The following is a 19,409-nucleotide window of genomic DNA, read 5'->3' as shown; positions in this document are numbered from 1 at the left end:
CCTATCTGGTCACCCGTCAGGGTCTTCCTGGGCGCTTTTCCCACTGCCAATTCCTTGCATGATGGTGAGCTTCACTGCTTCCCTCCTTAGCCATCTTCTCTTCTCACTTTGCTTTTACATAACTCTCTCATGGTGACCTCATCTACTCTCATGGCTTCAAAATGTTGCCTTCTAATTCTGTACCTTCAGCCCAGATCTCTGTCCCAAGATACGCCCAAATCTCTGCCAGATGTTGCCCCTCGAATGATCCTCAGGCACTGCTTATTAAACATGTTTCCTATTGTCTTCTTCAGCAACTTCAGCTCTTGAACCAAACATTTGCCAATACATCTCTTCCTGTGTGTTTTTCACCTACTCCAGTGAACGTCCTCCCCTTGCTGAAGCACACCAACTGCCTGGAAGTCATCCTTGACCCACCCTCCTGCTCACTCTCTCTGTCCAGCACCAAATACTCTTGATTCTGCATTCTTCACATTTCTTGGTTATGTCCTATTCACCTCCACTGTGACCACCAAGGTCTTTTCTTTTCCTTTTGGTTGATAAACCTAATCATAACTTTGCAGGGCTAGAATCACTTTAATGGTGCTCCCATAGCCTCAGCATAAAGTCCAAACTCCTAACCAGGCATAAATGACCCCTCCTGAAAGGTCTGCCAGTCTCTCCAACTTCACCTCCTACTGCCTGACCTCCTTATTTACTGTGTTGGATTATATGAGACAAAATCGTATCACGATTAAGAGAATAAATCTGGAATCAAAAAGACACGGAGAATTTCAGTTCTGCCAGTTAATCCCTATGAGCCTTAGTTTACTCATCTGTAAACTAGTGATAATAATATCTCATAGAATTGCTGTGGGAATTACAGGAGATAAGGCAAGCATAGTACTTGTTTACTGACACATAGTAATGCTCAATAAATGCTAGCCATTCATATGGCTATGATTGATGGTCCTTCTTCCCCAAAGAGACAGTATACTACCTAGGAGTGTGGATACTTTTTCAATGAGGTATTCAATTCTTCTAGCATGGTACCTGATAAATGTGTATGGAATAAATGAATGGACTAGATAATTCTATTTGATTAAGGAGTCTGAGATAATGTTTTTAAAAAATAATCTCAGAGTTCTTTGATCCAACTGCCTCCCCAGTCAAACAGAAATAATGCTAGGGAAAGTAATTCATTAGCTCAATCTTCATTTACCTGGGAAAAAAAGGGACACAAGTACTGCAAAGACATGTCCTAGCACGGCAGAAAATAAAGGAGCTCAATAAAAGTGAGTTGAATGGAGGGATGGGTGAACTAAGCAGTGGGCTCCCTGGGAAAATGAGGAGGAGGCTGACAGCTCTGGGGGCCTCGATTTCTTCCATGTTTCCCTTTGCTTCCTGCTAATGGCTGAGGGTCAGTGGTTCATAGCGTTTGACAGGAATGAGATGCCTCAAAGAGAGGCCCTGCTCTTGGTGTCAAGGGGCCCTTCCCTAAGCCCCACATCCTGGGCTTACCGTTTGGTCGCACGGGAGGACTTCGAACCAAAGGGCTAGTCGACAAGCTGGTTAGTACCATTGCTGCTGTCACCTTGTCCATGTCTAGTTCCTCTGAAGATTTCCTGTAAAACACGAAGGGACATTGGTGACTGTTCACTCTGCATCTGCTGTGGGCTACACAAGGTACCATATGCTGTCACGCGTTTACTCTATTAACTTATCCCCATGAACAACCGATGCTCTGTTAGCTTTATTTTACAGATGAGGAAGCTGAAGTCCATGAAGTGAAGTGTTTCAAAGTCATACAGTATTAGGAAGACAAGGATTCCATCACCCATACTTCATCTAACAACTGTTCATTGAGAGTGTGCTGTGGGCTAGACCCTGTTCTAGCCATGAGTGATATGAGGTGAACAGCAGACAAGGTTCTTGCTTTCATGGAGCCTAGAGGATGGTAGGAAGCAACACGCTTATCAGTAAACAAACAAGCTAGAAAGAACAAAATCATTTCGGATAGTGACAAGGGCTATGAAGTGAATACACAGGCTAACGTGATAGTGCCTGCCTGTGGGGGCTGCATCTAAGGTGGCCAGATGTTTCTCTGAGGCGGTGACGTCTGAGGTGAACTGTGAATGTGGGGGAGAGTCTGTCCTGAGGGGCAGGGAAGTGCACCCCAAGCTGAGGCAGCAGCCTCTGGAAAGGCATGGCAGTGGGAATGTGCAGGAATGTTTAAAGGTTGATCTTACCGTGTGAGAAGGGGAGAGCAGTGCAGAGCTGGTCAGGTGGGGTCTGGTGGCCATGGAAGGTGTTCTGATTTTATTCTAAGTGAAATAGAAAGTCCCTGGGAGGCTTTAAGCAGGCCTAGTGAAGTAATATGGTGAATATCTGTAATATAATTAATTAGCTGAGCTGCTATATGGAGAATGGATTTTAGGGAAGGTAGCAGAAGCAGGGAGGCTACTTAGGAGATGACTGCTAGGAGTCCAGGAGAGCTTGGACTAGGGTGGGGACAGTGGCTGGAGACCCAGCAAGACTGGCTGATGCAGTTGGACGTGGGAGATGAGCAAAACGGAGCGAGGAAGGCTGTCAGGTGTTGGCTGGAGCACTAATTAGAGCCATTTACTGAGAAGGGAAGAGGCTGGAGAAGAAATGCAACTAGGGGTGTTTGAGCTCCCGAGCTTTTAAAAAAGTTTTTAAAAACTACTTACTATAAAAAGAGTAGGTCATGGGAATAGTTACCATGTTGTTAAAGTGAAGAGCCACTGGCAATGATTCACTGAGATGAAGAGGTTGCTCTGGTTCATTAATTTTGGCCAGTTAACCCTGAATAAAGGTTCATAAGATTATGATCATGGTGACTGGAGTCAACTTCTTTTAAGCTTATTTCAATAAAGGAGGTAAAATTGAGAGGCAAAAGTTTGTGTCGTATGATGAAATCAAATAAATTGTACCTCCTGAGAGAGGTGAAATCAAATAAATTCACCTCCTGAGAGATGAACATTTTCAAATTAGAGAACAGCTGAAGAAGCCCAACAGAGGATTAACAAGCCATATCCACAAATGAATTGTCACTTTGACACATGTGGCTTTCATTCACAGGTGTGCTACCTGATTTGTAAAAGCAATGAACTCTTAGAGATAGAAACTTCATAGCACTGCTTCACAAAAGAGTGGGAAGATAAATTCTTAAACTGGAGAAAAAAACAAATAGTTCCCAATTATGGGTGGGGGGGTCTGCTCAATTAATTTCATCATGAAGTTACAATTTTTGTAAATTGTTACAGTTTGGCTCTCTGAAGTCCACCCATGATACTAAATTATTAAACAAAGCCTATTCTTTCAATCGAAGGTACCAAGAGACTGAAATCTTTGAAATTTTCTTCAATAATTCTTCTCAAAGCACCTTATGCTCCTTATGCACCTTACGCACCTTAGCAAATTGTTCTATCAAAAGACAAATTACTTGTTTCAGAGATGACTATTAAAATACTTTTGTAAAGCAAGCTTAAGAGTGCACAGTAGCCGGGCACGGTGGCTGAAGCCTGTAATCCCAGCACTTTGGCAGACCGAGACGGGCGGATCACGAGGTCAGGAGATCGAGACCATCCTGGCTAACATGGTGAAACCCCGTCTCTGCTAAAAAATACAAAAAAAACTAGCCGGGGACAAGGTGGTGGGCACCTGTAGTCCCAGCTACTCGGGAGGCTGAGGCAAGAGAATGGCGTAAACCCGGGAGGCGGAGCTTGCAGTGAGCTGAGATCCGGCCACTGCACTCCAGCCTGGGCGACGGAGCAAGACTCTGTCTCAAAAAAAAAAAAAAAAAAAAAAAAAAAAAGAGTGCGCAATTCACTCCATACAGAAATGGAGTTTTCAAGACAACCTCATACACTTAGGGGGAAAAACTGTTCATTCATTTGGCATACCATTTAAAGATTTTACAGTATTCACAGTTTACAAGATCCCTGTACTTGGGAGTAAAGGTAAAGCCATTTTCTTAAACAGACAAAGCCTCTTGAAATCGCACCAGGGAAAGAATGCAAAGCACCTTCAGGTAATTCTGAGTGTTTTGTTGGCTCAATCTCCCCATGTAATGCTGGTCACAGAAGGGATAAATTGGGGCTTGCTGCATATCCACTAATCCACCTTGGGGCTCCTCCAACTATCTGCCCTTCCCAGAGCCCAGCTCCAGGATCACCCAGAGTGGGGGACATCTGAGCTGGCTGCTGCCCACACCTCTTCCAAGACTGAATTAGGAGGGCTGCTGACTTCTCTTTCCAACAGCCAGTCTGCTTTTATTCCCTTACTAACAAAGGTTTAAGAACCAGGATAGGAGGCCCGTGCACCTGGTACAGCCGGATGACATGATTTGGTAAGGAGAGGGTCCCTTCGCCCCTCTCCAGGTTCCTACAATGACTTGCTAAACAACCTTTTTCCCTCTTCTACATCTTGGTTTCAGGGATCTTTTCACCCCTCTCTCAATCTGCTTTGTATCTCTTTTGATTTTCCACACCTAAGGTGAACATTTTGCTTTAGAGGTCTAATTGATAATTAACTCAAATACTGATTTATGTGTTTTTAAAAATATGACAATACAGAATGCATCATTGTAAAATATACATTTTGCATTGCAAAGATCTCCCACATTTCAAAATAATTATTGAGCATCATAAAGAGATTTACAATGAAGAATGAAAAAAGGAATAATTAGTATAATCAGAGTGTTTTTGGATTTGGATTTCCTTTAAGTTTCCTGCTGGCACTGGAAATCACTAACAACCACAACAAAGTAAAAGGAATACATCACTAATGACTCAGTTACCTGTATTTCTCAGGGAATATTTTAATCATGCTACATGAAACATTACCAGATGATATGGCCTTGTGCTAAGTTGTGTTTTTGTTTTTATCTTTGTTTAACTTCTTTTGGTACACTACTATCTAATTACTGATTAACTGGTAAATTCAAATCCTTGTAATTAAACACGAAGAGATGATATACAAAGTAGAATTTGTTACACTTTGAGAAAACTGCTGCAAGGCCCTTCTGGTAGATTTAGAGTTGTTGAGAAAAAACAAACCACTAGAGGTGATATTAAATATTCTCCCCTACTTTGAATCTCAATCTACAATTGAAAACCTTAAGAATCATGTTTACTAAAGGCTTTTACCTTTTTAATTAGTCTTTCCTCCAGCCAGATTTGAATACTATGGGACTTAAATTAGGAATTATTTAAAAATACAGGTTGAGTACTCCTTATCCAGAATGTTTGAGACCAGAAGTTTTGGATTTCAGAATTTTTTTTTTTTTTTTTTGAGATAGAGTCTTGCTCTGTCACCCAGGCTGGAGTGCAGTGATGTTATCTTGCCTCACTGCAACTTCCATCTCCCGGGTTCAAGTGATTCTTCTGCTTCAGCCTCCAGAGTCGCTGGGATTACAGGCATGTGCCACCACCCACAGCTGATTTTTGTATTTTCAGTAGAGATGGGGTTTCACCATGTTGACCACGCTGGTCTCAAACTCCTGACCTCAGGGGATCCACCTCCCTCAGCTTCCCAAAGTGCTGGGATTACAGGCGTGAGCCAAGGTGCCTGGCCAGATTGCTTTGATTTTGAAATATCTGCATATATATAATGTAAGGTATTGGGGATGGGACGCAAGTCTAAACACAAAATTGATTTACGTTTCGTATGCACCTCACCCACATAGCCCAAGGTAAGTTTATTTTACCCCAGGGGACGCTGAACAAACTGTGTGTTGTATGACTGTGACTTGCTGCATGAGGTCAGGTGTGAACTTTTCCACTTGTGGTGTCATGTTGGTGCTCAAAAAGTTTTGGGCTTTGGACTGCTTCAGATTTCAGATTTTGGAATGAGAGATGCTCAACCTGTGATAGAAGTATTCGTTGTCACTCTATACATGATTTGTTCCTGAAGCCAACCTGGCTTTGGTGGATGAACAGGATTTCAAGACGGGAGAAACACATCAAGGAAGCCGGTGAGCCCTGGGCTTGCTGGGAGACCACTCAAGGGTCCTACGTGACAGATGTGGTGGAAATGGGGGCAGAGCCTGAGCCAGACCACGGGGGTGTGTGTGCCAGGCTGAGTGGTTTGTTGTATTCCTATAAGCAAAGTGAATTGACGGAACATTCATGAACCCGGGAGTGAGGTAATCAATCTGTATTTAAGAAATGAGTGAAAATGGGAAATGTAAGGAAAGTGAGGAAATGGAAGGCAGTTTTTAGTGGAGTAAAGTCTCATTTCAACCGTGTTACATTAAAAGGGACACTGCCCCTCCATGCAGAGATACTATTCAGTCTATGAGTATGGACCTTCCTGGATTTCTGCTGAGGCTGTGTTCTGGACCTCTCCAGGAGAGGCAGCAACAGTAATGACTAAGAGTGTAGGCTCCAGAATGAGTTAGATAATGTGGCTTCAGATCCACTCTCTGCATTGCTACCTGTGTGACCTTGGGCAAATTACTTAAACTCCCTGTTTCCTTATCTGTAAAAGAAGGATAAACATAGACTTGTTGAGAGGGTTAAATGAGAAAGTACATGAGCACCAGCATGAGCCTCAGCCACAGTCAGAATTCATGTTATGTCAGCTCTTACTAACCTTCTAATTCCTGACTACACCCATAGTGTGTGTCCCTCATGAGGGAGGAGAGCATCAGATGACTTCACTTGCTTTTCTTGTTCAGCACCAGCACTAGCAGTTGTGGATTTTCTTTTTGTAAGGTAGGTATATTATTTTTGATAATGAAAAGACTGCTATAACTCTGTAAGAGCTGGCAACTGGCTCATGGAGAAGCAGCTGCTGGTCCCTCACTAGAGTTTCCAGTCGGTGCTTTGGCAAAGACACTGCTCATTACATAATGAGTCTTGGCCAGACTGTCCACAAATAGAAAAGCCTAGAGTGCTTGTTTGGATTCCATGTTTAAGAGTTTATGCTTTCAGTACTCACTCTTGGAGCACTATGTGCTAGGGGCTGTGCTAGATAGGAGAATTAACAGTCTTTATAAAAATGAACAGTTTCTACCCTCTTCAGCTCTGGTCTATTGGAGAACTAGACCTTAATCAAACACACACACAAATAAATGTAAACTTACAAATGTGATAAATGCCAGGAAGAGTACTATTGATTGGATGAGGACCAACCTAGGTACTTCTAGCTAACGGGAGAACAGGTCTGAGACTGGAAGTGAGTATGGGTGTTGCCTCAGAGGATGGAAGAACTTTTGGGCAGTGGAAGAGCCAGGGCAAAGCTTCCTTTAAAAAGGAAAGGGAAGACTGAACACGAAGTGCAGTGTGCTTGGGAGGGGCAGTTCAGGGAGAGCCTTCCATGCTCTATAAGGGCTTTATCCTTATCTTAAAGGCCCTGGGAAGCACTGAAGTGTTTAAAGCGCAGTGGGGTTGGGAGAGGTTGGGTAAGGTTGGGGTGATGCTATCAGATTAGCTTTTCAAAAAGCTCATTTTGGCTGCCGTGTGGAAAATGAGTTTCTTGGGTTTGACAACCAATCTTTTATCTGAGGAATTGATTGTCTGATGACTGTGGCAGCAGGTTGCAGAATGACATCATCTACTACACGAAGAGGCAATCAGCGCAGTGCACAGCATCAGCAGAGGCAGCCCGGCCAGGTCTCATGCATGGGTGGGTGTGGCTGATCTGTCCTTGAGCGCTCAGCTATGGCCTGTGCTTACAAACCCAGCTATTGTTTGTGCTGCAAGAAGCCTTTTCCTTCTTTCTAGCCACTTCGTGCCTGAATACTGCCTGCTTGGAGGATGCATATAAACACTGTCTCCCGTGACTAGCTAAGGGAGAGATGTTTTACACCTTGGAGAGCCATAAAAGACATTTATCAGCAATTAAAGTGCTGTAGTAACAAATGGAAGTAAAAATGAATAATATATTCCTTAGATTAGCACTAATCTAGTTCCTTAGCAACTATTGAAATCTGCTGTCTAGACCAAGTTCAGTCACTTTTAAAAACTTGTAATATTCTTAAAATGAGGAATAATATCTGAAAATAAAATCTTTTACTGGAAAGGCATAATCATTCCCAATCTTGGAATTCTGAGAAAGCTTTTACTAAGAGTTTGGAAAACTGGATTCAGTAACTATTAAATATGATAAAGCACAGAACTTCATTTCCATTTTAAAGAAATCTTGTAGAAAAAGTGGTAAATGTTAACTCTTCCCAATTAATTTTAGCTTCTATTTCTTTTAAGACTATAGGGAAGTCAGTATTCATCAAAATTGATGGAAAAAGAAAAAAAATCAAAGGGAAGATTAGAAAGCTGCCTATTGCAATAAAGTGTTCAGTGGCCTGGGTCGAACAAGATGGAAAAGTTAGAGTGAATACGTCATAATACATAAGGCAATATATATCAGTACATCTGAAGCCATCTGTGGCGAAGGTCATTTTTAAGACATTTTTAATATGTCATGGATCGATACTATACAAAAAAACCATGGCCTGTGGAAAATTTCTACACCCCTTCCTCTTCATTTCTGTACCTGGCCCAATGACTAACAAAGAGCTTGCAGACTGGCACTGGCCCATTGTCCACACTTTGAGTAGCATGAAGCTAGGCAGTTGCTTTAATTTCCATTAAATTTTGAAAAGACTCCCTCCTGTCCCTCTTTCTCCTGCTTTCTGTTCTTGCCTCATGAACCCTCTACAACTTCTCTCCCCACTCACTCTGCCCACTGGACCCCTGTGTTCCATTGCAAATTGACCCTCGCGTGACCTCGCCCTCTCCCCTTTTACCATACCCAGACTCTCCCTGGTAGGTCACTCCTCCTTTCCACTGGAGTTACTCATCCCTCTACCCCCAGTGAGGTCAGGTAGGGTGTGGGCCTTTCATCTGCCTCCCTTAGGAGACCATCCCCCTTCACCCACATGCAAAAGCTCCTGGTTCTTTGAGGCACAGGCAATGCACTTATCTTGTTCTCTCTTTTCTATTTCAGGCATTGACCTTCCTGTCAGGACCTCTCTCCCCTAATATTCATAAAACACTCTGGCACATAAATTACAGCCTTTATTTTTTACCTTGCTTGGAATTATGATCCTAGGAGATGTACTGAAGGTAGCCAATATCCTAACTTCATAACTTTTGTCTCCTTAACCCACCGCCCCCAGCCAACATTCAGCAGAGTGCTGAGTTGGAGAGAAAAGACGCTGCAGTCTGACAGACTGCAGTTTAATCCCCAAAACCTCCATTTATTAGCTAAGTGCTTTTAGGCAAATCTTGCAGCTTCACAAAACTTCTGATTCCTCATCTGTAAAATGGGAATGACAATAATACAGACCTTAGAGGGTTTGGAAGAGTTAAATAAGATGAGTAAAATATCCGACATATACTAAACACTCAATAGTTGTTATTATCCTCCTCCTCTTTTACCTAAAACTGTTATTTCAGTGAACCACTCTCAGGTTAAAAACCTGAATATTACATATTTAAGTATTTATAGGTGAAATAACATGAAATCTTGCATTTGCATGAATATACTGCAGCCTCCCACAACCCCTTCCTCAAAAGTGTGAGTTGGGGATGATTAGATGAAGTAAGATGGACAAAATGTTGAAAACTGTTGAAGCCAGGGAATGGGTACTGAGGGAATCATCAGACCATTCTCTCTATATCTGTGTAGATTTGAAACTTCCATAATACGAATTTAAACAAGAACACAGCATGAACACACACCTGGATTTTGGCGGTCACCTGCCATCGCCCCACTTCAACTCCCCCCTCCCCTTTTCTGTCTAGCTCCACTCTCTGTCACTGCATCTGCTCCTCCATCTCCCAGGGACAGCCAGTCTCTGGATTTCTCCTTTCCTCACAGGCAGTAGAGGCTAGTACTACTGACCTAGAATAGCTTACTTCTGGCTACTGTTTCCCTCCCGCCGGGTCCACTGGTGGCTCAGTGGGGTGCTCCCTTCACTAGTATCCCTGAATCCCTGGCCTTGTGAGCCTTCTGCTCCACTGGCCCAGAAGAACCAAACCCTGGCTGAATCCTCCTGGCCTGCTCTTTACTGTCCCACCCCAGGGCGTTCAGTGCTGATGGGAAACAGCGAATGACTCTGCCGGCCGGATCCATCCTCGGCACGCACCCTACCTGCACATGACCTCAGCAGGCCCTTCACCCGCCTTCGCTCACCACACCTGCCTGCTTCTAGCCAGGATTCTGCCTTATCTTCATGTCTCTCTGCAAGGCTCAGCTCCTGCCAACCCAAGCAGCAGACGCCCTTTCCTCCTAGATTATACAGAGAACTGAGGCCTCTAGGCATGGCCTTTGTCCCATTCTGCCTTTCTTACCTTCTTGCTTCAGTCTCACAGGGAGGTTAGCATGGTGTTTTGCTTTCTGAAGCCACTGCCTCTACCTGTGCTGTCTTTATCCTCCTTCAACAAGACCTCCTCTCTCCTGTTCCCACTGGCCCTTCTCTATTAATAGGCTTCTGTTTTCTCCCCACTTACATGAAAGGGGCCAAACAGGACCAGAGAGGTAGGAAAGAAATGAGGAGAGGAGTCAAGTGATTACAGATACAAGAGGGAAGAGAATTTCAGGAAGAACAGATTAACAGCATTGATGTAGAGACATCAAGCCAGATGAGGACAGACAGGGAATTTAACTTAATTCCCTTGAACTTAGCAGCAAGGAAGTAGGTCGCTACTTCCTCCACTCTAGCTGAGGTGGAGACTCTAGCAGGAGTGGAAGTGGACTGCTGTGGGTTGCAGGGTGGATGGAAACTGGGAGGTTGAGAAATTAGAGGCAGTCATTGTAGAGGACTCTTAAAGACACTTGGCCATGAAGGGAAGGGAAGGGAAACGTGGTTCTTTGAGAAGTTAGAGAGTTTTCCTGTCCTTCAGATGAAAGGAACTGTAGCATATTTAAATGCTGATAGGAAGGAGCTACTAGGGATGAAGAGGTTGAAGATACAGGAAAGAAGGGATGAGGAATGGACAAGGTCTTTACTGGGGCAGCATGACAAGGGTCCTGGGCTCCAAAGGAAGTAGCTTTAGACAAAAGGAGGAACAACCACCCCTTCTACCCGGAGTGAGAACAAAGATGGGCTGGGTGTAAGCACACTTGTAGGTGTGGGGCTGGGGAAGTCGATGCTTCTCTCTGGAGGCCTCTCCTCAGAAGCAGGTAAGTTTCTCTGTGGAGAGTGGAGAGGACATTGCCGTGCTGAAGGTTTGGAATTGCTGTTATGAGTACTGGGAAAGAAAATGGAGCAGGACACCAAAAGTCTATCAAGCAGCAACTGAGGCTCAGCTGAGGTTGGAAAGCTTGGTCCCATCATGACAAGTCCTCTGCGGGGCAGCTCTTCCAACTCATGAAAATTCTCCATAAGAAGACTCACTTTCTCCTCTCCATACCTGTGAATAAGCTGTGCCCTCTGTTTGGAACAAGCTTTCTTCTCTTCCTGCGCTGGCCTGCTTCTACTCACTCTTAGTACTCATCTCCATCCCGCTCCTGGAAGCTCCTGGAAGCCGCCTTCCACCTGCCGAGGGCCAGAGGTACTGACTGCTGTGCTGTTGGACTGCATGTGCTCCCTCCTCCTCCCCACTGCGAAGATCAGGGCTTAGTTTTGCATCTTTTTATTCCCAACTTCTAGCACAAACCCTTGCTTAGGGTAAGTTTTGTTTTTGTTTGTTGAGGCAGGGTCTTGCTCTGTCACCCAGCCTGGCGTGCTGTGGTGTGCTCATGGCTCACTGTAGCTTCCACTTCCAGGGCTCAAATGATCCTTCTGCCTCAGCCTCCTGAGTGGCTGGGACTACAGGCAAACGGCACCACGCCCGGCTAATTTTTCAAGTTTTTGTAGAGACGGGGGTCTCACTATGTTGCCCAGGCTGGTCTCGAACTCCTGGACTCAAGTGATCCTCCTGCCTCAGCCTCCCAAAGTGCTGGGATTATAGGCGTGAGCCACTGTGCCCAGTCTTGGGGTAAGTTCATAATCAAGGTTTTGTGGACAAATTAGCATTAAGTAAGGATGGTGACAGTCCCGGAGGAGTGGCAGGGGGAAGCACAGAACATGTATCTGAAAAACTTCTGCAGCTGTCCTCTGCTCACTCTCTTTCATCTTGTTAGACCTGGTGATTTATTTGTTTCCTCTTGTGGAAGACAATTCCTCACAAATTCAAGTATTAAATAAATCATTCATAGGGTTTTTTTTTTCTTTTTACTGGGCCTAAAAATTGTTGGCTTATCTAGGCAAAATGGATTTTGTTCCAGTGTCTGTGATAATTCTTCTATATTCACAAAGGCTCATAGACACATCAGTGAACTCTAGAATGTCAGCAATAACATTATTAAATAATAAGTTTCAAATCCCCTGAAAACAATTCTGTGTGATTAGCTGGACTTCTTGATGTGAGCAGCCTGCAAAGCACAGCTCAGGGAGGCATCTCCAACATTCCTTGATGGCATTTTTGCTTTGTAGGTTTAGTGCTTTTGATTGCAGCCAACGTTTTCTCCCAGGAGTCACAAGGCCAGTCTTAAACTAACAGAAAGCCCTCTGTGTGCATGTGATATTGTGAAACAGATATTTTGTTTTCCTCCATCCCTGTTTCCTGCTGTACAACTCCTAAAATCCTTGGAATCTCCAGTGACAGGTGTCTTTGTGTGTGCTAATGAGATGACTGGTGGCTGGCAGCTTCTAGGTCGCTTCTGGCTGGTGCCGGTCACAGGAAAGACCAAGGCAGGATTAGAGGGTTGGACTTTCAGGCACCGTCCCCCAGTCCAACCTCTGGGGGTGGTGGGGGAAAGGGCTGATCACCAGTGGCCAATGATTTAATAAATCATGCCTACATACAAAGCCTCCATAAAACCCAAAAGGACAGGGTTTGGAGAGCTTCCAGACAGTGGGACATATGGAGGTTCCCAGAGGGTGGTGAGCCCAGGAAGGGCAGAGAAACGCCACACGCCTTCCCACATGCTGTGCCCTACACATCTCCTCATCTGTATCCTTTATAATAACCTTCATAATAAACCGGTAAATATAAGTCAGTTTCTCTGAGTTCTGTGAGCAGCTCTAGCAAATTAATCAAACCCGAGGAGGGTGTCCTGGGAACCCTGATTTATAGCCAGTTGGTCAGAAGCACAGTAAAACAACCTGAAACAACCTGGGGCTTGGGATTGGCATCACAAGTGGGGAATTCTTGTGGGACTGACACTTCTTCAGGTAGACAGTGTCACATTTGAACTGGAGGACACTCCCCTGTAGAACTGGTTGCTTGCTTGATGTATGGGGGAAACTCCCACACATTTGGTGTCAGAAGTGTGTTGTGGGAGTGCAGTGGGAGAGCCTGAGTGTTTACCCCTGAATTCTCAGAGCTCCCGTCTGGGACTGCCACTGAGGCTGCATGTGATGAAAAAAGACCAGAGGGAATACAGCAAATTCCTGAATTTATTTGGATAGTGTGTGTTTTGTGTGTCTCTGCGTATGGGTGTGTATATATCTGTCTATGTCTGTGTGGGTTGGTGTCCTGGGTGTGTGTCTCTTTATAGCTGTGTGGGCCTTGTGTGTATGTGTGTGTCTTGGTCCTTTGTGTATGTGTGTGTGTCTGTGTTTGTGTTCATGTGGGTTGATGTTCTGGGTGTGTGTCTCTGTGTGCACAGCTATGTGTGTCTGGGTCCTCTGTGTGTGTATATTTGTATCCCTGCGTTTGTATCTATGTGGGTTGGTGTCCTGTGTGTGTGTCTGTGTGTGTATCTCGGTCCTGTATCTGTATATGCATGTGTGTGTGTGTGTGTGTGTGTGTCGGTCTCCGTATCTGTGTGGGTCAGTGCCTCTGTGTGGACTTGTGTGTACTCTGTGCATGGAGGAGGAGATGAGGGAGTGGGAGGTGGCTGTGCCCCAGACCCTGTCTCCTGCCCAGGGCAGCCAGCCTCTTTCTTCTAGCTCCCTGGGATGGCAAAGTCCTTGCTTGCTTCTCTGTACCCCACTAAGTATGAGCTTGCTCCTCAGTCATGGCCAAAGAAAGGTTATCAGACTCTGGAAAGGGCTCTTGATTGTTTCAGGAAGCTGCTGGCTGGGGTGCATTTAGCTGGGCTGCTGTCTGTGCAGGCTGTCAACCAGTCACTCCTGGGGTCCCGGGGAGCACCTCATCCAGCAGAGCCTGTCGTATGTGCAGGGGTGGCAGGGCCCAGGCTAATGGGGTTGAAGTGCCCTGTGTCATTTGGGTCATTCTCAGGTTAACGGTCTGCCTGATAAATGTCATGGTTATTCTCCAGAAGAAAACTAATCAAAGTTGCACCTCTCACTCTTACGTCTGTGTCCACTTTGAGTCACTCCAGGCTTACTGATGGGGTTAAGTATGTTATTGCTTGGAGCCTCAAATCCACTTAAGCCCCAATAATGTAAAGAACTTCTAGCTACATTTTCATGGTGATAACACTTATATCATGAGAGCAGTTGGGAGAAAACAAATCCAGCATTTTCTTATTTGACAATGCAAGAAAAATAAGGTGATTTTTTTCTTTTTTTCTTTTTTTTAAAAGAAAAAACAGATTTAAAAAGACCACACTTCTTATTTCCGCTGCTTCTCTTACCTGAAATAGCATCATTATTATGTTGGCAACAGACTGAAACATGGGCTAGAAGTGACAGTTGTAGCTATTTTACTTTTGTTTTTTCCAAGAGAGAAGACTCACATCATTCCTAACAGAGCCACCCCTATTGGGTTCCCCAGGAGCAAGGGGGGATGTGTCTCCCCTCAGAGAGCAGCTGTGGAGCCATCCCTGCTTGTGTGCTGCAAAGGCAGCGGGGCCTGGGCTCTGGGTAATGGCCTTGCCCTTCAGGAGCAGCTGCTCTACTTGGGCAGAGAAATGAAAGGCTCAAGTCAAGAGGGCTAATTTGCTGAGATGCTTTAGGCTGAGAGTTATTCAGAGTTTTTCATTATAACTTTAAATTTTGGTTTATTTCACCTTCAGCCTGTCTGGGACCTGCCTGCAGATTTCAGCCACTTCTGGATACGCCTGGGACAGGGCTGATACCTCCACTGTCTTACACGGTGAAGAGGGGGACAAACTGATGTGTGACATAGACCACTGAATCAATCCCCTTTTAAGCTGCTTAAGTTCCAGATTTAGTTTCAAAGAGAAAAAAAATTGCCATCTTTTTAAAAAAATTGCATCTTCTAGGCCGGGCACGGTGGCTCAAGCCTGTAATCCCAGCACTTTGGGAGGCCGAGGCGGGTGGATCACGAGGTCAGGAGATCGAGACTATCCTGGCTAACATGGTGAAACCCCGTCTCTACTAAAAATACAAAAAACTAGCCGGGCGTGGTGGCGGGCGCCTGTAGTCTCAGCTACTTGGGAGGCTGAGGCGGGAGAATGGCGTGAACCCGGGAGGCGGAGCTTGCAGTGAGCCGAGATCACGCCACTGCACTCCAGCCTGGGAGACACAGCGAGACTCCGTCTCAAAAAAAAAAAAAAAAAAAAAAAAAAAAAAATCGCATCTTCTTTCTCCTAATAGCTAATATTTATTGAGCATTCATGACATGTATACACTATTTTAAACTGCCACTGTGGGTTGATGTCACTTTGCCATTTTATAAACATGGAGACTTTGGTAACTTTCTAACAGTACTTGGCCAGTCAGCCGGGCCTGTCCTCTTCAGAGGCGCAATGGGGTCTTTATACTACAGACTAATGCTGTTTGCATGATCATCCCTATCACTTTGTTTTTAATTTAAGACAAACATGTAATTTCCTATAATTGAAATATATATGTGAGCTAAGATCAATTCCTTTTAGGTCACACATTTAAAATTGTGTTATAATGGAAAGTATTTCCTTTATATATAGGGGTGGGTCCACATTAATGAGAACGTAATATACGGATTATAGGCCAACTACTCATTTAAAAAAGAGTGTTTTGCTTTCAAAAGGATCTCTATGGGTTTTCTTTAAATAGTATTCTTATAATATACCTAAAATGTTTTGAATAATTCAATTTCAATTCAATTCATATACTCAAACTCTAATCTCTATACTGACACCTGTTCTATGTTATTAGGTTGAACCATATGAAATTGTGAATCTTCATTAATCTTTTTGTATATAAAAATGGCAATTTCATATGGTTCAACCTGTATTTGTGCTAATTCAAATACTATTTATCTTTTGTTTCACAGGCCAGAAGTGAACCGGTTTGTCCTCATTTAAATTCGATTGTTTCAATCAATGAGCCAGATAATGGTTCTCTTTACTAGGGTGTGTATATTATTGAAGATAATCTTCAATAATATAATTCAAGCAGGCCTCAATTCAGTAATACCTACCATGTACAAAGTATTGCTTTAGGCAGAATTCCTTGCTCCAAAGCTTGTCAATGCTCTTCATAAGACACTTGGAATGTCCAAATTTGGGGAAATGGATGGAAGCACCTATGTTGCCCTCTGGAGGATTCTCATACACACATAACATTACTGGCTCTATTTCCTGTGTCCTTTTATTTATATTTTAATTGTGTTACCAATATATGTTTCTGTCAGTTCATACAGCTTTTATTTGATGACTGATCAATTTGAACTTTCAATACAGGTATCCTGTCCCTAGAAAATCGTAATTCTATCATTTAAAACATTTGTTCATAATGGAACTATCTAAGCTCTATGAAATCAAATCTATTTACTGAATATCCGCAGGCTGGACAATTGCACATCTAGATGTGTATACTCTGTGCCCAAGGAATATGACTTCCCCAAAGGAATGAGCAGAAGAATCTGATACAGCTAGAAACACAATGCAAAGGTTACCACTGGGCATAACAGCAGATCAGTAACATGGCTGGGTGGCTACTGGCCAGGGCATATCCAGTTTCCTGTAATAGGAGGTGGATGAATACAGGTTAATAATGCCAAACAGGGCTTAGGCAAAAGCCAAGTGAAGTCCACAGTCCAGAGAAGGCAAAGCATTGCAGCTCCTATTTAACATTTCTCCTGAAAACAATATACATGGCTTATAAGCCTAGGATGCTGGAATTAATATTTAATGTGGAAAGCATTGCTAAAAATGATTGTATAGCTATCAGGTATAAATCATAATTTCCACCTCTGCTAATAACTTTTAGCTCATTTAGGTTGTCATAGTTGTGTAGCAGCAGTTTATAGGCAACCTTACTGTAATAGCATGTTGATTCAACTATGTTGGAATTATTCAATCTATCTTCCAGTTCTACACTATTATGAAGTTCTAAATATTTCAAATACTAATAGGCCTCTATTAGTCAAGAGCTCAGTGGCTATCTGTCTTCTTTCCTTTTTTTTTTTTAGTTTTGAATTATTAGGAAGGCTGATTAAAATCAACTTTCCACATACTTCAAGCGAACCCATGAGCTTATGATAAGGAGTTAGCAAGCACATAGACTACAGAACTGGGATTTAGTTGAAATTTGATGGGAAAGTGAGCCAACTAAAAATTATTATAAAAATATAGAGAAAAAAGCATTTCCAATATGACACATCACTAACATTAACGTTTCTTTTCCTACTTGGTATGTTATTTCTATGAAGGTTCATCTACCACAGATAGAAATAAGCACCTGATTTCCTGTGTAAGTAGTAAAAACTTCTGAAAGTTCAGGCCAGGTGTGGTGGCTCACGCCTGTAATCCCAGCACTTTGAGAGGCCAAGCCAGGCAGATCACCAGGTCAGGAGATCAAGACTATCCTGGCTAACACGGTGAAACGCCGTTTTTACTAAAAATACAAAAAATTAGCCAGGTGTGGTGGCGGGCACCTGTAGTCCCCGCTACTCAGAAGGCGCAGGCAGGAGAATGGCATGAACCTGGGAGGTAGAGCTTGCAATGAGCCGAGATGGCACCACTGCACTCCAGCCTGGGCAACGCCATCTCAAAAAAAAAAAAAAAAAAAAAAAGCAGTAATGGTGTGTCAGTTTGACTCTTCCAAGAAGCAGACACCAAGAAAAGATCAGTTCTATAAAGGACTTATTGGGGAAGGTGCCTATGAAGGATGGTGGGGTGACAGCCGGAGAGGCAGGGAGAGCCAGCCAGACCACCAGGCAGGTTTGACCCCTGGGAGAAAGGAAGGATTGGGTGGGAAGAAATTTGGAGCAGTTCTAAGAAAGTGTCAGCCCAAGGCGATGGGGCATCCTGAGGAAAGGTTGCCCATTACAGGAGTCCTGTGTCAGGCAGGATAGCCTGCTCTACTGTGCTAGGACCTTGGAGAGGATGAGCCCCAGGGAGGATGGCCTCGGTGGCTGCCGTGGATCTGCAGCAGCAGCAGCAGGAGGCTGTCCACCACCATGCTCCCCACAGCAGCAGCTTTGCTTGTAAGATCTCAGGGGTGCACTTCCATCCCCTCCATGAGTGCTGTTTCCTTTTGGTGATTATGTAGTTTTGTCCCTAGGATCTCGTATCTTACAAACAAAGCTCCAAAATCCCTGGGCTAGACATCTTTGCCAGCTTCCCTGAGGACCAGTTGTCTGCTTATGTGCTTTTCCTACCCAGCCGGGTGGCACTTGCCGTTATGGTAAAGGGGAAAAAGATGGTCAGGTTAAATAAAGCCTCTGGGGTGACTTCCTATCTCCTGTCTTCCAGAACTGTTTGAGAGCCACTCCAATATTTGCCCAAGACTTACCCTTATTAACTTGTTTAGGTTATGGTCCTACCAGGTCAAACCCAGGGTATAATCAACCTCTTTAAATAAATCATAATAGTAAACATTCATGCAGCATTTCCCATTTGTCAACCACTGTTCAGCCTGTATATTCATTAACTCAGTTACTCCTCATAAGTCTATGAGGTCAATATTACTCTCTTCATTTTTTTAGGGATGAGGAAACAGCCACAGAGAGGTAAAGTGAAGTAAGTGGTGGGGTTTGGATTTCCACCCAGGCAGTTGGGCACTACAGTATGTATCCATTATGACAGTGATTACATCTCCCCAAGATTCACATGTTGAGGCCGTACCCTCGACATGATAGTATTTGAAGATGAAGTCTTTGGGAGGTAGTTAGGTTTCGATGAGGTCATGAGGGTAGAGCCCCCAGGATAACATTTGTGTCTTATAAGAGGAAGAGACACCAGAGCCTCCTCTCTCTACCGTGTGAGGCCACAGCAAAAGGTGGCTATGTGCAAGCCAGGAAGAGGACCTTCAACCAAAAACTGAATCTGCCAGGACCTTGATCGTGGACTTCCCCGCCTCCAGAACCATGAGAAATAAAGATCTGTTGTTTAAGTCACAAGTCTGATATTTTGTTATAGTAGCCTGAGCAGACTAAGACAGTGGTTTTTTGTTTTTATTTTATATTTGTTTGCAATCAGCTTTCTTAGGTTGAATAAGACAATGTTTTTACCCAGCATACTGGGGAGGGAGGTTGGCAAGAATTAGGCAAGCAGAGAGGGTACCAGACATGTGAGGTGCAGTTTAGCACAGGGCTAATTCTTCTGGCATACAG

At 43.9% G+C, this 19,409-nt stretch overlaps 1 protein-coding gene across 3 annotated transcripts in view; it reads right to left on the bottom strand.

Annotated features, from left to right (window-relative positions):
• The window catches only part of LOC105483530 (zinc finger protein 704), a 300,235-nt gene that overhangs the window by 57,202 nt on the left and 223,624 nt on the right, over positions 1–19,409 (bottom strand). For all 3 annotated transcript variants that reach the window (XM_071068065.1, XM_011744409.2, XM_011744410.3), the window contains exon 3: positions 1,501–1,604. In XM_071068065.1, the coding sequence (XP_070924166.1) occupies positions 1,501–1,604 (104 nt within the window). The remainder of the gene's footprint in view (positions 1–1,500; positions 1,605–19,409) is intronic.

This window comes from Macaca nemestrina, chromosome 8, assembly GCF_043159975.1.
Source record: "Macaca nemestrina isolate mMacNem1 chromosome 8, mMacNem.hap1, whole genome shotgun sequence".
NCBI lineage: Eukaryota > Metazoa > Chordata > Mammalia > Primates > Cercopithecidae > Macaca > Macaca nemestrina.
Note: the sequence above shows the minus strand (reverse complement) of the source record. Positions and strands in the feature narration are given on the sequence as shown.